The 16,496-nt window shown below is 44.4% G+C and overlaps 1 protein-coding gene across 1 annotated transcript in view; it reads right to left on the reverse strand.

Annotated features, from left to right (window-relative positions):
* Positions 1 to 404: 404 nt before the first annotated feature.
* The window catches only part of PDZD2 (PDZ domain containing 2), a 138,565-nt gene continuing 122,473 nt past the window's right edge, over positions 405 to 16,496 (reverse strand). Inside the window, exons 19-24 of the mRNA XM_075726938.1 lie at positions 10,890 to 14,499; positions 10,060 to 10,177; positions 6,745 to 6,846; positions 4,036 to 4,306; positions 1,945 to 2,079; positions 405 to 571 (exon numbers count right to left, since the gene is read on the reverse strand). Coding sequence (XP_075583053.1) covers positions 405 to 571; positions 1,945 to 2,079; positions 4,036 to 4,306; positions 6,745 to 6,846; positions 10,060 to 10,177; positions 10,890 to 14,499 — 4,403 coding nt within the window. The remainder of the gene's footprint in view (positions 572 to 1,944; positions 2,080 to 4,035; positions 4,307 to 6,744; positions 6,847 to 10,059; positions 10,178 to 10,889; positions 14,500 to 16,496) is intronic.

Raw genomic sequence — 16,496 nt, forward strand, 5'->3', positions numbered from 1 at the left:
CTAAGTGATACAGTACGGTCTGAATACCCATCCTTGTCAACAGGATGGCAACCAACAAGTTATACCCCAAACACTCTGCAGATACTAAAAATATCAGGGACAGGCACAGTGTTATTTATCTCTCTCAGTCAAAATACTTTAAACCAAACCCAGGAGAGGTCTTGAAGTTCGATTAAAACTGCCACATAATGCAAAAATGTCTCTAACATTTGGCTTCCTTCATCCCCAATAATTAGGTGAGATTTTATGATGCTCATCACATACTTGCTCAGCGGTTCTCCAAGGCTCTTAGCACCTCTCTGTAGAGTATTAAGACACTTCTGTGTGGCTTTAGAAACAAAGACAGCTTCTAGCCAGTTTTAAATGTTTTGTCTTAGCAAGTGTGATTAGATGTAGTGCTTCCATCATACTGAAGTTCTGTGTTTTCTGATTAGTAACTGAACAGGACCCTCGGGCACAGATTTAATGATGTTCCAGGCATCGTAATGCATGAGGCCAAGTAATGATTTTCCACTAATAGCAAGAATTTCATCTCCAGTTTCTATGTTTCCAGATTGCTCCGCAGCACCACCTAAGAGCAAAAGGGGAAAAGTCAGTGTAAAAAAAACCCAAAAGAAAACCCACAAAAATTCGCTTTCCACCGTGATGACCAGCAAATAAACCATTTTCCCAACAGTGGCCATTTCAGTACAAGCCACTTATTTTCAGCTCAGCTCTAGCAATCTACCCCATGCTGCATCTCACAGAAAATGTTATTTTAACCAAGATAAATCCTTGTTCTCAGACAAAATGTCTGTTTTTGAAGGAAGCAGCATGAGTGCATTAAATATGCTGTACCTTATTTCTGTAGCTGTAAGAAAACCTGGTTGTATGGATGTATTTTCTCCAACAGAATTTAAACATGGTAATAAGCAGATAATGCAGTAGATTGTAAAACCCAGGTAACAGGGATGAACGAACCAAACATGGGTAGCAAACTTAGGACAAACACATGAGACACAGAAACAGCTCCTAGGGAGGGGCGCACCCTTCACTGCTGACGAAAGTACGTTTTCTGTAATGATAATTTAACTAACATCAGCCATCATGGGGAGGGGAGGGGAAAAGGACTGTATCTAAGGTATAGATTAATGAGCTCAAAAATTAAACATACTCTTTACCCTCAGAAACAATTTCTAAACAAACACACACAGGGAAAGTGATAAGCAATTCAGTCTGACCTTTTTTTCCTTGATGAGACCACTGAAAAGTAATCCTGTAAAAGTGCTGTGCACCCACAGCTTCATTGACAGTTTCAACTTCCTTTAGGAAGTGCTATATTTTTTCACTAAACTGAATCCTAGATTAAGACATATTAAAACCACAGCATAGTTGTGGGATTGGTTTCCTTTCTATACACAGTTCATGTAAGTTTAACTACCTGCTGACAAACAAAGCATCCAAGAGTGGCAGTTTTTGAATACAAACATCACATATTCTTGGCAAAAGCTAATACTGATAATCAACAACAACAACAACAACAACAACAAAAAAGAAAAGGTAAAATTAATAATTGGGCATAATGCAGGGTGGGGCTTTGGAACCACACTGATTATCTGCACTGTGCTTCTCTTAGAAAAGAGAATCGGATAAGGCATGAACTTCTCAAACTGTTACATATGATATTGCTGCTGTAATTTAATGTCTAGAATAGTGGACAAGCCCAACAAGGAACTGCATCATATTTAGTAAATCAGATTGCTCCACAAACATTTACTAGCAGATGCAATCCCTAGCCATTCCCAGGAGTGGTTTTTTTACTAACCACTTTGGCTAGTAAGTGGTAATAAACGAGGGCCACAAAACCCACCCTTGCGTCAAAAAGAAATTGAGTCCAAGAATTAAAACGTCTGTACAATGCACAAAAGGAAAACTGGGATAATATCCCCGGCATGGCTGTAGTACCTTTAAATATTCTTTTTACAAGCAAGGGCCTGTCTCCAGCAATGGAAGCTTTTCCACCATCAAGACTGAATCCCAGCCCAGCAGAGGTTTTCAATAACTCAACGCAGATGACATCATTCATATCCAGGTTTGGATCTGTGACAGAATATACACAGCATCTTGTTATGCAGTTAACAGTAAATTGCAAGTTGTGTTCAGTTGGTTTTGCTGTTTTTGCTGCAGTGACAAAGCAATTCAGAGCTCAGTTCATATTCAGACTAGAACATGTGGTCACCCAGTTTCTCAGAAGTGAATGTGTATTATTGCAGCTGTGAAGAGGAGACAGTACAAAATGCATTTATGCACAAAGACATTTTCATTTTGCATGTTCAACAAAAACCTGCCAAGGCATTTTTTGGGGCAAAATGAAAGCTTAGCAAACTTAGCAAATACTCTAAACATCAACAAAATAACTGAAAAATTACAAAAATAGTGAGTGGAGAGCATTTCTCTTTCTTTTATTTGTTCCCCCTTGCTTATTCAACGAGACACATCTTTTTAAATAACAGCAATGAATGAAACATTACATTAAACAAACACGTTCCATCCTCTTAAGAAAAAGTCTAATCACTCACTAGTGTGAATAATTGTTTCTGGTCTCGTATCTGTGGAAATAACCATTAATTACCTCTAGGTGCATCCTGCCTCCTATACAGCAGATATTTTTTAGAATGCAATATTGTTGTAGCTCACATTAAATATGATTTTGCTTAGGAGGAAATAAATCTGTAATTTTGTAAAACAGGACCCTCTTTGCCCTGTGTGAATGTAAAAATCATGCCATCGCATTATCACAAATTACTGCTACTGTTACCTCAAACAACTTTAAATGTTATCTAAAACATTTGAAGATGTGCTTTGCCCTGCAGGATGGAATTATATTCTTAATAACCCAATACTGTGTTGTTTATGAGATAATGTTGCCCCCTAGTGCCTACACCCAGCAGATATTCTGCATTTGCCAACATGCAGGATGCAGGGAGTTTAGGGCAGAAAGAGATTCTGAAGTAATTACATATATTATATCCATGGGAGCAATTCCAGAAAGGCTGATCCATTTATTTACAGAGTGATTCCTATTTCTTTTAAGCTGTATTACAAAGCTGTACTATAGAACCCAGTAAAAGCAATAAAAACTGCTATGGGGGAAAAAAAAAAAGTAATGATTACAGCCAATGGGTTAAAAAAGGGTGAGTGGCAGCTCCATGTCCTGGTTTTGGGGTGGTCTGAGCTGAGTGCCTGGTACTGGAAGCTGCAACACCAAATCTCTGAGCAGTAAATTGTAACCACTGTCCACTCCCTCCCAGGGACACTGCGGAAGTGCAGGACTGAAGCAGGTCATCCCCCTGTTCTCAAAGAAGCAGCATACAGACAGGTAATAAAGGGTTTTATGTCATAATTCTACAAAAAAAAAAAAAAGAGAGATCTGTTTGTAACACCCCAAGTGCAGCCTTCACACTGAAATGCTGTCTTATTCCCAAACAGGAACTTACCATTCCAATGATACACTTCCACTGAAACTATTTATCCCTAGTATCCTATGGGATATCTGACTTGGATTTGGCTTAGCTCTGTTTACTGTAATATTAAAATAATTTTTTCTATGTTTTTAGTAGAAACCGTATGAAATCTGCTATTACAAAGAGCAAGCTCAGCCCCTATGCATAACAAACTGTAGGGCTTGGGGGTTTTCTTTGAGGTTGGCCTTTTTTTTCTTTTTTGGTTGTTTGCTTTCTTGCATTGACTACTGTTACTACTTAAAAGGAGTTTATCCTGGATTGGAAGAATATGTGGAATCACTAACTTTAGCAGAAATTGGATTAGGCCCTAAATGCCCTTCTAAGTTTCTGCCTAGTTATGATATTAAAAAAAAAAAACAACGCAAACTGCGTTTAGGCTCCAAAGAGAACAAATAAAATTTAAAGGTAATTTTGTTTGCTGCCTTCAATCACATAAGGCACAGACGCTTTTAATCTAAAACACACGGACATTTTTCCCTTCAGTCTGCTCTGCAAGGGAATCCTTCCAACTGTTCTTGGACAAAGATCATACCTGTTCCTATTTCCATGGAAACATCCTTTCCAGACCCCACACATTTTCTGCCAGTAGCCGGTATCTCAAGTCTGGAGGAATTGTTTGCTTTGTCTTTTTCCTTCTGGATGACAACGACCGCGTATTTGTATAGTCTTGCCTGATGAAGAGCATTCAGGACATCCCCATGGACTGAGCTCACAAGAGACTTGCCATTGATTGACAGAACAAGATCTCCTCGATGAATAGTCCCTTCTCGAGATGCCACTCCCTTTGAAAACACCCTGTGGACCTACAAGAAAAATATTAAAATAAGGATGCTTTAACCTCATGACCACATATAGTGCTCTACAGGCCAAGGAGAACATGGAGTCCCTACCAAAGTTTGCAATCAATGCCCACTGCCTGGATATCAAGCACATAACATTTACTCCAACGAACACCCTCAAATACTAAGGCCTAAGTGACTGGAAAAGAACTCCAGTTAGGGATGGGGGGGAAAGCAGAGGAAAAGATGCTATTATTGCATGGTCATTTTGAAGCCAAAGACAACCAAAACTAGCTAGAGAATGTAGTATCACAAATCACTTACGCTTTCACTGAACTCCTCAAAGGTCTTCAATTAACGTACTTCCCAGTGACACACAGGTTAAATCCACATCTGTGCCACAGCAAACACCAAGAACAACACTGTGGTGTGTGATACCCACTCCCCAAATTCCCACTGTCTGGGACATGCACCCTGTGCTGTTTTCAAATGCACACTTCTAAGTAGTGCACAGCATCTGTGCAAAGAAAAACTCTTACTGCAGCTGTACAAGTATTTAATTGTCCATCTCAGCTTGGCTGATCAAATACCATGCAAATAGATGCAAAGGGACATTTAGTGGCTTGAAATGCATTTTTTCTAGAGAAAAAAATATTGTATTCAGAGTGGATTAAACTTGGAGTAAACTCTAGCAAGTGCAGCTGAGACTTACATGTGTGCCATTTACAGAAAGGAAGTGAGTAAAAGGCTCAAGACCCAGTATTTAAAGACTTGCCTACCAGGCACTGTAATTTTAGCAGCCAGAATATGGTTTCCCATGCACACAGTTCTAGGTCTGCTGGGCAAAGGTTCAAGGCAGCAAATCTGTGGACACAATTCTGCATCGCATTTTCTCTAGGAATTTACCCTAATACCCAGACCAACAGCACGGAATCAGAAGCCTTTTGGCTCCTGTTTCCTCTCATTGTAGGGCCATGCTGAGATGGGCACCTGCCACAACCCTACAGATCCAAGGAGATAAACTTCCACCCAGTCTAAGCAGGCATTCAAAGCTGGAGTAACAGCCTGAATGACAGATGTAGACACCCAAATGAGAGAGGTAAGTGGAATACAGAGGTCACAACCAAAACATCCGAACATCTGCTGCCTTCCCTCACATGCTCAATGCCTCAGAACCTTGAAGCTCCCTAAGCATTTCTCTTTCTGCACCCAAGTGTGGGCAGAACAGCCCATCTAAGCAGCTCAGCACCCAATGCCAACCCTAAATCCAGCTGGGACCCAGAATCCCAGTAGGTTAAGGACTAAAATGTATCCCACCTGAGAAACATGCTTTACGCACACTGAACAGAGAGAATCTGGAAAGAGCAGGAGCTCATGCTCTTTTGGTCTCATGGCTAATGGCATTCAAGAGAAAGACTTCATCAGCTACTCAGCCTGAGAGAGCTCAAGATTGTATTTTTAGATAGTGTCCCAGTCTCTAGGTGAGGAGCTCTGTGGGGTGGGACACTGTTGAGCCTTCCCCTTGCTCACAGCTGACACTGCAAGTGTTTGGGCCAGAGACAGGGAACACAACCTTTGTAGCAAGGGAAGTAGAGTCTGTTCCCTAGACTGTGACCATGTTCTAACTCAATGACTGCTTAATGTAAAATACATTTACTTATACTGGTCTTGTCTAAAGGCAAAAAACCAGAAGATTTCTTGCGAAGGCTGCTGCAGGCCCCAAAGATTGAGGACATACCCTTCTTCTAATCTCAGCTCTTAACGGATCTCTCTCTTTCAGGGCAGAATTTAAAGGCATATCTTGTGTGAAGAAATTGTCACACGGGACACTGGTTGTCTTGGATTTTACCGTCTCACTGATCTGTTTTTGACCAGTATACAAGTTGCTTGGTATCACTTTTTACACACCAACATCACTTAATGGTTCAGAATGCTGTATAAGACTTTTTAAAAAAAAAACCCAAAAAACCCCAAACAAAACCCTCATTTACTGACCACCCACAGGTCTTAATAACACCAAAACAAATTTGTGACATGAAATTCAGAATGTTTGCTGAGGTCTGAAACAGTTATTCTCAGGATTTGCAAAATCCTTCAAAAACCTTGCTGCACAGCATTTACTTTCAAGGGCTGGGAATGAAAATCTCCCCTAAAAGGTTGCATGCACTGCAACTGCATGCAGAATTTTATTTACATGCACAGGATTTAGATCCAGCCAATCCCACCCAGTAACAGACTTTTAAAGACTGAAAACATAACTGGTGTCCATCTCCAATAATAAAAATTAGGCTTCCCAGACACTCTGTGATTTCGGTAGCAGATGGCATGCAGCCTCCTCTGAGAGACACTGTTTTATGACTGTGAATGACTTGCAGTGAGTCTTGATAAACGAGCACTTGATCTAATCACCAGCCTGCTTTAAAGTGAGCTTTGCAAAAAAATTACTTGCAGCCATCACTTACTGTGACTGATTTCTGTTCCAGATCTATTCCTCCAGCAACACTAAATCCCAGGCCAGCTCCTTCTTCTTTGTGCAAGACTATGAAGTATGTGTCTTCTTTGCTCTAGCAGAAAAATGGATGTGAAGGGGAAGGGGAAGAAGAACAACAAAACCAAAGATCAAGACCAAGCTCTCACACAAATGACAAATTTCCAGTAGATTATGGCAGGTGAAAAAAACAACTCGAGGAATCGAAACTGAGACATTAAATGCATTTCTGTTCACGCTACGGATGAGTAGGAGCCATATAGGAGAACTTGGGTGACAGCAGAGGTTTCTTCAGTCAGTTCAAGGCCAGAAAGCAAAGTCAAAATTAGGATAGTAGAAGGGTATTAAACCTTGGGCAGCCTAATTTTCACAGGCTGTAATCAACGTCGCATTGCTCAACATTTTGCAGTCAAAACTCAACAGTTCCCATACACCTTTCTGGACCAAGCACTGTACTTTCCAGGGAATTACTAACACTTTTTGTTATCCCATTTCTCCTTCCTCTTGAAAGGTAGTTACAAAGATATAATGCAGAGCAGTTGCATCAACCTCTTCTCAGCAGTGCTGGACAAAGGGTCTACAAACTGAAGCTTGGGAAGGTTAGATGGGACAGCAGGAAAAACTGTTTCACTTAGGAGATGAAAGTTAAGGAGCTTGTTACGTGATCCAAATGGGACTAAGCTGTGCTGTTGTGGAAATGGGAGCATCTAGCACAGGAAAAGGACTGGCACAGGTCTGCATGAGGGCTAAACTTGGCTCCAGACCAGAACAAAGGTGTAAAGCTGATTTCTTCGAAAAGGTGGCCTGCTGCCAAAATACAGAACTTGCCATGAGAGAGAAGTAGTCCCATCCAGCAACTCTGGCGTTGTCTTCTGAATGGTTATTAGGACAAAACCAGATGCTGTTACAGAGACTACATTTTGTGGTGTAAGGGGGACTATAGGCAGGCATTTGCTGGAGCAAGGGGATAGTAACTGTCTGTGGGGCAAAGCATCAGAAGTGGGGAGTAGAAAGCAGTTCTCTCAGCTTTTCCTGGGATCCCATCCAACATCAGTCATTTCCAGAAACTGCCAACACTAAAATTAATGGTACATCATTAGAAACCAAACTCTTAATCTATTTAGCATTAAATAGTTCACTAAACTCAACATTTTAACTCAGTGTTTGCCCTTTAATTTTGTTTCAAAAGGCACAGGGAACCACAGATAATTTTCGTTTTTTGGTGAAATAACAGTCAAATTCTTGGTCTCACTGTATGTTTTTTTCCAAATACTGGCCATGGAAGATTCTCTGCATTAGAGGCATCCCTGTTCCACATCAGTGCTCAAGGAGAGAGGAGCAGTCAGGGCCGAACATCTTAGTCCACAGTCCTTTGTAGATGTTAAGACCCTCCTCACTGTACTCAAGTGAGAACAGCTTAACAGGCTAGAAATAGTAAAATCAGTTAAGTATCTAGGCTAGCCCCTTTCAAAGTGCAGTGAGGGTAATGGAAACATACACATATCTTTGACCATTAAGTACTACAGCAACCCCTTTTTGTTTAAGAGGTCAGGTTCTTATCCAACCCTTGCTACCACAACTTAATTTGCTCACACTGGGGAAGAAAAAAAAAAAAACCCAAACTAGTATCAGAGGCTCAGACGGTAGAGGGTTGTGCAAGGACCACATGTCCTGGGCCAGTCAGCAACACAATCTGAACCCTGGCTTCCCATTGCTGAGGTTGTGCATTTCCTCCCTCGCCAGCTCTCAATGCTGTCCTCAGCCAGCACGTGTACTATGGGGCACAGAGACCTGGCTATGGATGCTTAGAGGTTTACTTGGCCACGCAGTGGACAAGCAAGGCCTCCAGTGATCACCTCTGTTTAGCCTGTTAGCCAAAGATCATCAGTCATAGAGATTTAAACAATAAAATGTCCGTATATTTATTTTTTAATATTAGTAGCGCTTATTAAATGCTAACAGTAAATTCAGCACTGTTCAGAGCAAAAGATGATGACAAACTTCTCCCAGGGAAGCTCTCAGTTCAAATTAAGCAGCCCATCTTGTTTTTCAGCAATTGTATAACTATGAAGAACTGTCCTATTGTACATTTAAATCCAGCATTTGACCAGCATAAAATTTTCCAGCGTACGTGCCATACTGGGCTTAAATATGGATAAGAAACTATGCAGACGAGGACTGCATTCCAAAAAGCATTCAGCTTTATAAATATTTGAGTTCTCAGGCTTTGAAAAGTGGCATAAATAAATAATCTCTCCAAGACCCCATGCAAAATACTTTAAAGAACACTTAATTACCTTCGGCCAGAAGTACAATCCAATCCTAATTTTATCAGTAAACCTACCAAACCCTCTTGGTTCGTTAAGCTCTTGGGACTTGCAAGCTTTAGCTACACTGGCCCTGGAAGGAGGTAAAGCTGGATATTCTGGGGAGGTCCTGTTCCCTCCAGCCTGCTCCACACTTGAAATAGCAACCTTTGTGAGTAAGACTCAGGAACGCTCTAAATGCAGCTCAGCCAGCAGTTATGAAGACCAGATGGCAGCTCCCCCTCCAGTGCTGTCATTATTTTATCAACTTCTGTTCTGATTTTAAAAGGATGTGGATGTATCCCAAAAACACAAACACAAACAGTGCAAACAGGGAAGTATGTTCTGGCAATGATTTCACTTTGGAGGCCTTCTTTAAGCACCTAGATAATGAAGCAGGTTATCTTAACACAATAACCAGTTTCCACAGAAGAGAGCAAAAAGGTCACAGGAGTCTCTTACAAACCCTCCAGCAGCCGCTTTCCGGTGTTGCAAGCCACCAGTTCAGCATTAAACAAAATAAATTCAATTTCCGTGATTGCAGCTTCCAGCAAAAGGCAGGTGCTTCCAGGCACAGAGAGGAGCAGAGCTTCCCTTGCACGGTGGGGAAAGTGAGTCTGACCCAGATGGTTGGTGGAAGGTTAAATTCTGATGTGCAATTATTGGCAAACCCAAGGTTTCTCAGCTGTAATAATGACTCAAATGGAGGCATACGTCTCCAGTTAAAAATAGGTCTATTTATTGCTGCTCAAAACTGCTTTCGTACTTGACAAATACTACTCTTTCTTATACAAAAGCCTTTCAAATTTATTACAGGTTTATCGCAGGCATTCAAAAACCAGCATTAGTAAAACTACCATCAACTGTAACCTACCACAGGACTACTGGAGGAGCTCTGAAACTGTTTGGAAGAGATTTTATTTGCCATTAAGAAAACCCTTAAAAATATCGCCAATAATCTAGTTTTCTCTTCTGGTTTTTACCTTTACTTGTGCTTTGACTTCTTGGAGCATAGCAGCAACATCACATTTTGGTACTACTGCTGACAAAACAGATTGCAGTTTTTGCTGGTCCAGGCTTGAGACAAGCAGCTGATCCAAGCTAAAATGAACAGAAAAATATAAAAGACAGCTTTATATTTCTAGACCGGGTAGAGATACGTTTCAGGTGTACAACGTAGGTTGCATTAGGGTAAATGATGATGGGCCAGCTCATTAACAAACAGAAATCTTGAAAACAGGTAAGAAATGGTGTATGCTGGGAGAATGGGAAGGGGCAGTGAACACAATTTAAGAATAAATCTGAAAATCAGTCCCCGTTCTGTTCCCCTCCTCCTTCCCCAATGGTTTTAGCAACAGACATTAAGAAAACCAAGGAGCCAGCTACATCTGAAGATTGCTTCTGGCAGGACAACAAGCTCGTTTGTCACCGCAGGCTGTGCTGGCAGCCAGCGCTGTGCAGCCTCCACTCCACAGCGGCTCCTGTGCCGCATCAAGGCCAAAACCTGACCAAAACCCGCATCAAGGCCAAAACCTGACCAAAACCAGCTAGAGGGGACGCAGAGAAGGAGCCTTGGCCCTGCCAGGATAAAGTGTTTCGCCCTGCACTGAAGCACAGCTGCCACCAGACAGCAGCATGGCGGCTCTGAGCGATCAAGAGCAGGAAGACGGGTACCCCGAATCGTGAGGGGAATGGCGGCTGGGGACAAAACTGAAACGCGCTCTGGGGCGGACCTGGGGCAATGGGGAAGCTTCGCCTCAGAAGAGGCTTGTAGGGATGAAAATGAAACAGCGGTAGCAAAGCCGACACCAACCTGATGGACCAGCTGTTTTCCGAGCGCTCCCCATCCAGAGAGCTGCCACGGGGCACGTCATCATCCGAGGCAGACCCCGGTGTCCCCGAGCCGCTGTCCCGAGGGCTGCTGGCACCCATCCCCATCGCACCCGCCTCGGCGGGGCCGCAGCGGGCTGGCGGGGCCACGTCGCTCCGGGCAGGCGTGCCGAGGGCTCTGCGGGGGGTGATTTCCAGCTCCGTCTTGAAGCAGGCGGGCTGCGGCGGCCCCGAGAAGCCCTCTCCGCACAGCTTGTCCAGGTCGGGCATGCTGAGGGCCCGCAGCTCCCGCAGCCTGGAGCGGGACAGCAGCGGCCGCCCCAGGCCCCGGCTGCGGCGCGCCTGCGAGGCTGAGGGGGGAAAGGCGGCCGTGTCTGCCCCAGCGCCGGCCTCCTCGCTCCGCCGGGGCTTTCCTTCCCCCTTGCCGCCCTCCGCCGCACGCGTGGGCTCTGCGCTGGTGGGAGACTTGGCCGTGGCGTTGGCCGGGCTCGGGCTGCCGCCGTAGGAGCTCAAGCTGCGCCGCAATGCCCGCGGCGTCTCGGCGGGGCTGGCTGTGGTGGCCATCCCCCCGCACGACCTCCTGGCCAGGGGGGACCTCGCGGCCGAGTGTATATCGATGGCCTTCACGATGGGCCGGTCAAAATTTGCCAGGTTTTCAAAGGATTTGATCCTCTGTTTGACAGAGAAGGATGAGGTAGGTTCATGCGGCCAGTTCAGTTCATAGTAGTAGTAATTCCTCCTGAAGCTCCTCAGCTTATTGGTGGCAGGGCAGCTAATGTCGCTGGCTGAGGGGGACGTGTCCTGGACTGTCTGGGCACTTTTGGAGGCATACACCTGCTCCTTCCCACTCTGGCCATTTGGCAGGTTGAGATGGACCATCTTTAACATCCCCATTGCCGCCTGGGGGTATTTCTCCTCTGCAGCATGGCCCTGGGGGCCTTGCACAGGATGAACCTCTGCAACATGGCAGTCTTCCCTCAAGTGACCTGACAATTGGGCTGGCATCGAGTAAGTCCTCGTCACAGGTTTCGACAAGCAACAGAGATTTCTGTCTCCAGCGGTATCCGCTTTTGGGAAATACTGCATGGTCCCCATCTCCTCAGTCAGCTGAGACACCACTGTGTTTGCCTCTTCTGTTTTCTCCAGCAATGGCAGCTGCAAAAATGACGCTGGTGAGGAAGAGGCAGAGGAGGAGGAGGAAGAGGAAGAGGAGGAAAGCTTCACCTCAATGAAAGTGCGCTGGATCTCCTGCCCTTCCAGATGCTCCTGGTGAACTGAGGGGGACCTCAACGAAGAAGAGCCTCCAGCAGATGGTACTACATTTTGCAGATCTAATTGCCTAAGGTCATCTGCACTATAGATGCTCTTCATTGCATTCAGGCCTGTTCCAGGGTTCTCAGTCCTCCCCTTCACATATTCAACTTTTGGTATCCCCTGAGGAGATGAAGTGACTTTGGACTGACCGTCTCTGGCTCTGAAATCATCCACCTTAGCAACCTTACCCTGACACACCACAGGCTGCATGGAAACTTGCTTTTCTTTTGGCTTTCCCCATGCCTGCTGCAGGTCTGTTAGCTCCCCACAGCCACATTTCATTTCACTGCTCGCTGTTGGGCTGCCGGTGCCATTCAGGAAAGGCAGAAGTGAATCTTCAGAAATGACAAGAGATGGTTTATTTTCTAGCTCTGACTTCAGAGTCCTTGAGGCTGCTGAAATGCTCTTGCCAGGATCTGGGTTTGTAGGTGAATTACGGGACAATGGTGTTTTCTTCCCCAGGAGTTTAGGGGACAGCTGTGGAGAAACAGAAGCCCTTTTCTGATCAGCCCCACTGACTTTGGTAGGATTAATGCCAGAAGAATCTGAATTTGCCTTTGCTTTGCTTTTGATGGTGAACCCTTTTAGCTTTGGTCCTGCTTTGGCCTTCTGGTTATTTAAAAGGGTGTCCATTATATTTTTTTGTGCCATTCCCTTAGACTCCTGACAGGATTTTTTCTGCGAGGATGGGCTGTGCAGTACTGCAGCTCCTTTGCAGTGATTTGTGCCTGAGCTTTGGACTTTTCCGTTTGAAGTCCTTCCTGAAGTCACAGAGTTAATTTTCTCATTCTTCCCTGGTAAGTCATGTGTTGTATTAGCCTTTGGATCTTTAGATCTAGTGGGAAAGGGAGACCTGAGTGATATTGCTCTTGATGATGATGCATTCACGTGATTGTTGTCTGTTTTAGGCAAGCTGGACAAACTGTTGGTTTCTTTCTTCACTAAGCAATGACTAACAGCATGATTACAGTCATCACCCACAGTTTCGCTTTCAAATTTGGACCTCTGCTCATTATGACATCCCTCTTTCTCAAGCAAGTTGTTCTCCAAGCCATTGACATTGCTAGCAGAGCAAAAGCTTATCTTTTCGCAGTGCAGAGACCCTTCCTCTTCAATGGATTCACAGCATTTCATATGTCCATTACTGTTCCCCAAACCCATCTGTTCTTCTGTACTTAAGGCACCATTGTTACAGAAAGAGTAAACTTCAGGGATACTGACTGAATTCTTTAGGATGTCTTTTTCTGGCAGGAAGACTGAGGAAGCAGAACACAAGGATGCAGAGGACACATCTGAACACTGTGAGGGACATGGAATGGGACCACCGTGATCTTCCAAGCCTAGTTTGTTGATGCTTGTCTCCAGTGACCCACACATTGCACAGCCCTCAGCAGTTTGCACAACTTTGCTGCCGTAAGGGTGCAGGGGGGACAGAGAGGATGAGCTTGTTGCACATGTGAGATGCTGCTCCTGTGCAGGCTTTTGTGGCTCATCGTTCATGCAACAAATCTCAATTTGCTCCTCATCTGACTCCATTACAGTACAGACGGCAGGGGTGTTAGCAGCAGTGCACAGCCCCAGCAACTCCTCATTAGCACTATCAAAGGTTTCCGTGACAGACTCTGCGTCCGAGTGAGAATCCTCTGCAGCCCCATACATAGACTTTGGAAATGGGTCGCTTCTCTTACCCTCCAGAGAGTTTGCTGCAGGCAACTCATCCTCATTTAAACTGCTAAAATTCCTAGAATAGTTATTTAAAGAGTTTTTATTCACAGTAAAAAGTTTGCCTGTGTTAATGGAGTCCAACACAGACAGCCCCAAAACCCCTTGTGCATTAGCTCCACAATTCTTAGTTTTTTCCAGCAGCTCCTCCTTGGCTGGACGTGGCTCAGATCCAGGACAGCCTTCGTCAGTCCCACAGCAGCACATCGTGGTGTACTCATCTCGAAGGGGGCTTTCCGCTCGCGATGGGGTGCGCGACGTCCTGCTCTCGGGAGCACCCATTTGGCTGAGCAAGTCATCGATGTCAGTGACGGGGATGGCAGCGCAGTCCTCGGCGTGGCTGCTTTTGGTGGCACCTCTTTGCACCTCTTTGCTCGTGGCATCAGGTGGCAGTGTTGCTCTCTCCACCGCACAGCCGCCACCAGCATTTTGCAAACCTGCTCCTTCTCGCTTCCCAGCACTCAGTTCTTCTTCAGTTGCGAGGATGCTGTTGACATCAGCCTGATTTTGACTGTCTACCCCTGGGGACAGGATGAGGTTTGTAAATCTGCTGACAGCTGCATCATGATAAAAATAAATAAAAAAAAGAAGCAAAATCCTGTCAGATATGGGAAGTGATACACAAAACACCAGGTTTTGTTATAAAAATAGACAGCCACATAGTCAGACTACATGTTTTCCTTTTGCTCTGCACTCCTCCTCTTGTGTAATGATGTTTACAACCACTCAAATTAATCATAACCCTGTGTATTTGAGTAGCACACAGGAGGGAGCAATCCACTTAGCCAAGGTGAGTAGTCATGATCTGTTTAATTCTCATCTTTTAAATTTCAGCAGCCAGCTACCAAAGTGTCAGTGTGCAGTAAGTCAGGCTGAGCACTACTGCTTCTCATTACTTGTTTGATCGAAGATGTCTCCAATAGATTGCAGAGAGTACACAAAGCCCTGGCATAGCAAACAAAGGTGAACAGATAACACAGTGATGAGCTGTGCATAAATAACTTGACTCTGATCCTCTCAGCCTTCTGCAGGTGTTTAATGTGACACGCATGGGTGATGTTATACACACATTAAGCATATGGGCTTTACAGGATTTCTGGCACAGGTTTCTTCTTGTTTCTAATACGTGTTTAACCCACTCTCGGGCAACACACTGAGCTCCCTGTCACTGCTGCACTCCAACACCCATTTCTCCAGCTCTTCATTTTTCAGCACTTCACCCTAAGCATCTTGCTTCCACCTTTCTATACTGCTTCTGGGACATGCATCCCCATTCAAGCTGCGTTCTAGAGGCCAGTTACTGCCAGATGAAGCCCAGAAAGTATGTGCAGAAGGAGGGGTGTATTCACAGAGTCAACATCCTTTCCTGCTCATTCAAACGTGCCAGCACACCTCTCTAATCCTTGCACAAACCTGCGGGATTATCCACACCACTTAGGTACCCATGTTAAGAAGTGCAGGTTCCTCCTGGAGTCAAGAAAGGGGAAGACATCTCAGAAGAGCAATTTGAAACAGCCAGGTTAGGATCTGAAGTACTGCCCTGCTTCAGCACGCTGGATCACACACTGAAGAGACCCTCTTCTCTGCCACTGGGGCAGGGTGAGGGGAAGGGGAAAGCAGAAGAGTTGCCTGATTAAGGAGTGTCAATGTGCCCCTACCCCAGTGCTATTAGTTTGCAAAAGCCACAGCAATCTAAGGAACCAAGAACAGGACTCGCTGCCAGGCCAGGAATTCCTTAAAGAACAACTGGAACTGAAGCATCTGGAAGCACTTTAGGCTCCCAGGTATTAATAGGTACACAAAGAAGATCATAAGCTAAAATGAAGCAAAATATTATGTTCTTCCTGAATTTGAAAAGTATGCTTTTCTTTTTCAAACACTTATTTCCACACCACGTAATTTGTACAGTCTGTGGGGATGCATATATTGCTGTAGCAGCATAAATCAGCCCTGAGCAGAAACTAAGGAGGTATCAAATGTTTCAATTTGAACTGGAAAACTTTTTATAAGAAACATGCAAATAAACGTTTTGATAAGAGGCTAGTTTTCATGGGTTTTCTGTTTCATCTTTCTGTATATCAGAGAATTCTGACATATGAAAGGGAAAGAAAGAAAAAAGTCTTTTATTATCTTATTGCCCGTTCACAAAAACACTACTTAAAAGTCAGCTTTTAAGAGAGAAAAATGTGATTACGAAGGGTTAATATATTTACTGAACAGGCACAGCAGAAAAACGGGTTGTTGGGATGGGTTGTTGCTGAGTTAGCTCCAGGTCTGCATGAAATGACTCAGACCTCTGCAAATGCTGGCAGGAGGGATATACATAAATGGGAGCTTTGAACACTTCACACAGGAGTAGGTTTGCTCCCCACACCGTGGTGCTAGGAAGGACCCCGAAGCCTGGTTTGGTGAGGAAGTGCTTTGCCTGGCTCACCAATGCAGACACAATGTACCCCGTCTTTTCTCTGAATTGATGTGGGAAGCTGGGGCAGCAGAAGACCAGAGCCAGCTGACCCAAGGGAATTTTCTTCACTGGTGCTCAGAATAAATGGTA

This window comes from Pelecanus crispus, chromosome Z (genome assembly GCF_030463565.1).
Source record: "Pelecanus crispus isolate bPelCri1 chromosome Z, bPelCri1.pri, whole genome shotgun sequence".
Taxonomy (NCBI): Eukaryota; Metazoa; Chordata; class Aves; order Pelecaniformes; family Pelecanidae; genus Pelecanus; species Pelecanus crispus.